Consider the following 3,516-nt stretch of genomic DNA (forward strand, 5'->3'; position numbering starts at 1 on the left):
TTTAGGAGAGTCAAAGGAGAATGAGAGCAGATGATCAGTTAAAATGCAGGAATTCTGCAGAGGGTTTAACGAAATTCAGAACTACCCAAACCTACGGAGCTCATTTGTGGTCAGCATTTTTTGGTGACTTGTGGGGATACATTTTAGACAGTAGCTTTCTCTTTTTCAAGCGTAAAGAACTTGTATGTTGTGAAGGCTATTTGTTTAAGGAAAATCCCCATGATGGAACACTGAAGGATAATAAGAATAAGAAAAATAAAGTTTCAATTGAAACATTATTGTTATTATTATTATTACTTTCTTAACATAACATCATCTGATTACTACATCATTTAAACCATCATTAGTAGTGTAAAAACCCACCACATTTGCCTTGAGAATTAATCAGAGAGAGAGAGAGAGAGAGAGAGAGAGAGAGCAGTCCCAAGTTTTATTGACACATGCTTCTGTTGTAACCTCAATGGATGCCAAGACTGGAGAGATAAGAACAATTAGGGTAGCCTAAAAAATCCACCATATCTTGTTTTTACATTAACCAGACAGACAGGTGAATATCAGTCTTCAACATGTATTGAAAGATGCCGCTGATACAACCCCTGTGAAAGACAACTTCTGAGAGAGGATGAAATCCACCTCTCTGTGAAGGATCTACACAAAGGCTACAGGCCACTTCTTTTACACTTCACTGCTGAAAACAGGACCTCGGTGGGGAAATGAGTGATACAGATGCCTTAGATAGACCCTCCGCCCTGTGAGGAAATTCACCATTTCCAACCTCCTGCTTCTTCCATTGATGTCAATGGGTTATAAATGCAGTTGAGTTCAGTAGGAACTGGATGGGTTCTGCTCCATTGGCTCCATTTCCCCAGGCAGATCTAGGGTCCATCCATCCCTGAGTCAGGGCTTGCTTGGCCCAGCTCCCCTTACTCGTACAGGTAGCTCTTCCTGACAGCAGGTGTCCCGGTATTTAACAGAACTGGTCTAGTGGGTAAGGGCTGCCTGGACGAGCTGTGGTTCAGAGCATCACACCAGGAGATGAGTTCCCATTAGCTTGACTTGATTGCAATGTACAATAACTACACACAAAATAGTTTGCTATTTGTTCTGAAATTCACAGCCTCACTAGCAGCTTTCCTCAGAGCCTCCTTCACCTCCCTGTTTCTCAGGCTGTAGATGAGCGGGTTGGCCAGGGGAGTCAGGATGGTGTAGAAGAGAGAGAGCGCTTTGTGCAGGTCTCTCAGTGTGCCGGTGTCTGGCAGCAGATAGACAAAGATCAGGGTCCCATAGTAGAGTGTAACCACAATGAGGTGGGAGGAGCAGGTGGAAAAGGCCCTTTGCCTCCCAGCGGTGGAAGGGATTCTGTGGATGGTGGCGATGATGCACACATAGGATGCCAGGGTTAATAGGAAGGGAGGCAGTGTTAATATGGAGGAGAACAGGAAGGTCACAAGAACCATCGGGTGGGTGTCACTGCAGGACAGTTTTACTAACGGGGCGTAATCACAAAAGAAATGGTCAATTTCATCGGGGCCACAAAAAGTCATTTGTGATATCCAACATGCCGTGACGGTGCAGGCCACAAACCCACTTATCCAAGATCCAGCTGCCAGGCGGAAGCAGACACTGCCATTCATAAGGGCTGCATAATGCAGTGGTTTGCATATCGCTAAATACCGATCATAAGACATTGCTGATAAGAGACAACATTCTACAGCTACCAGGGAACCAAAGAAATCAAGTTGTGCTACACAGCCAGGGACAGAAATGGTCCTGTCCCCAGTCAGGAGACTGGCCAGCATCCTGGGCAGGATGGTGGAGCTGTAGCAGGTCTCCAAGCAGGACAAGTTCCCCAGGAAGAAGTACATGGGGGTGTGAAGATGTTGATCAGCCACAACTAGCACAACGATGAGGACGTTCCCTGCCACGGTCACAACGTAGATCACCAGGAACATCAGGAAGAGCAGGGTCTGCAGTTCAGGGAGATCCCCGAATCCCAACAGGATGAATTCTGTGATGGACGTTTGATTTCTCCAGTCTCCAGTCCACTTCTCCATGTCTGCCATGGGCTCTATCAAGACATATAATTAAATAAATATAACCTATGGAATATGACATGAAAAAGGCAATTTGAGGTTTTGTGGTGTCATTGTAATTTTGTTGAAGTTTAAATGCAGCCATGGATGAGTTTTTCCAGGATCTCTGCTTTTCCAGGCATCTGACCTTTGTCCTGCCAAAACCATCAACATAGATACTGTAACCCGGAACCTGTAGCCGGGCTAGTACCTCAATTATCCGCTGTTATGCTGTGTAGTCTAGTGCTGTGGGTGAAATCTGGGAGTCGGAAAAGTGGGGTTCGATTCCTGACTCAATGTGACCTTGAGAAAGCCATGTAGCTCTGTACCTCAGTTTCCACAGCTGTAAAGTGAAAACAATGGTGCCTTGTAAAGTGGCTTGTCATCTTCTAATAAACATAAATATTTAACGTCTTCCCAGTGCTCTGAGACCATTGACAGCTTTCTATACACACTCACAGGTAAAGGCAAACACATCTTGTCACACGGAGAGCTGATTTTTATACCAGTGTCTATGTTAGTAAAGAGCAGTATACAAGTGTTTAGTTAAGCATGTCTGTATTAGTTTAAGTGCTTGCTTATTCCTTCTTCATATTTGTGAGAAAAAAAATTGTTTTACTCGGCTCAAACTGTAAACTCATGTACAATAGGTTTTCTTTTTTCGTCAGGAACTGAGAAAGCGCTCTGAGAAACGAATGAATGAATATGCAGAGATAGCTAGATACACAGATAAGCCAGACAAAGTGTGTGTGTGTAGAGGGTGGGGAGTATGAAGTGACTTGCCTCCAAACTTTAATTAACAATAATCTAGAGCAGTGGTTCTCAAACCTGGGCCGGCACTTGTTCAGGGAAAGCCCTTGGCGGGCCGGGCAGGTTTGTTTACCTGCCGCGTCCGCAGGCTTGGCCGATCACGGCTCCCACTGTCCGCAGTTCACTGCTCCAGGCCAATGGGGGCTGCGGGAAGTGGCATGGGCCGAGGGATGTGCTGGCCGCCCTTCCTCCAGCCCCCATTGGCCTGGAGCAGCAAACCGCCACCAGTGGGAGCCGCGATCGGCCAAACCTGTGGACGCAGCAGGTAAACAAACCTGCCCGGCCCGCCAGGGGCTTTCCCTGAACAAGTGGCGGCCCAAGTTTGAGAACCACTGATCTAGAGGACTGTTTATGCAGTGAGCAACTGCGGAGACACAAATTCACATAAATCTTCACCGATACCAGCCACGTCCATTCAGGCTAGTCCTGAATAAATCCAGGGTGTTTTACAATCTAAAATTGCCTCGTCAGGGCATGTCTCATCGAAAGACAGTGGTTCTGCTATATGTTATTCACTACAGTGGCTGCTCAAAAAACTACCAAACAAACATTTTCACTAAAATTCCTAAAACCAAATGTTTTTGGCTGACAAAGTTATAAATCCCCAAATTTAAAGCCCAAACTGAAAATTATT

At 45.7% G+C, this 3,516-nt stretch overlaps 1 protein-coding gene across 1 annotated transcript; it reads right to left on the reverse strand.

The window, feature by feature from the left end:
- Positions 1-1,076: 1,076 nt before the first annotated feature.
- LOC120380423 (olfactory receptor 10A4-like) lies at positions 1,077-2,063 on the reverse strand. The gene has a single exon (XM_039498180.1). It carries the CDS (start codon positions 2,061-2,063, stop codon positions 1,077-1,079), a length of 987 nt encoding a protein of 328 aa, XP_039354114.1.
- Between the last annotated feature and the right edge of the window lie 1,453 nt (positions 2,064-3,516).

Source organism: Mauremys reevesii, linkage group 13 (assembly GCF_016161935.1).
Source record: "Mauremys reevesii isolate NIE-2019 linkage group 13, ASM1616193v1, whole genome shotgun sequence".
Lineage (NCBI taxonomy): Eukaryota > Metazoa > Chordata > Testudines > Geoemydidae > Mauremys > Mauremys reevesii.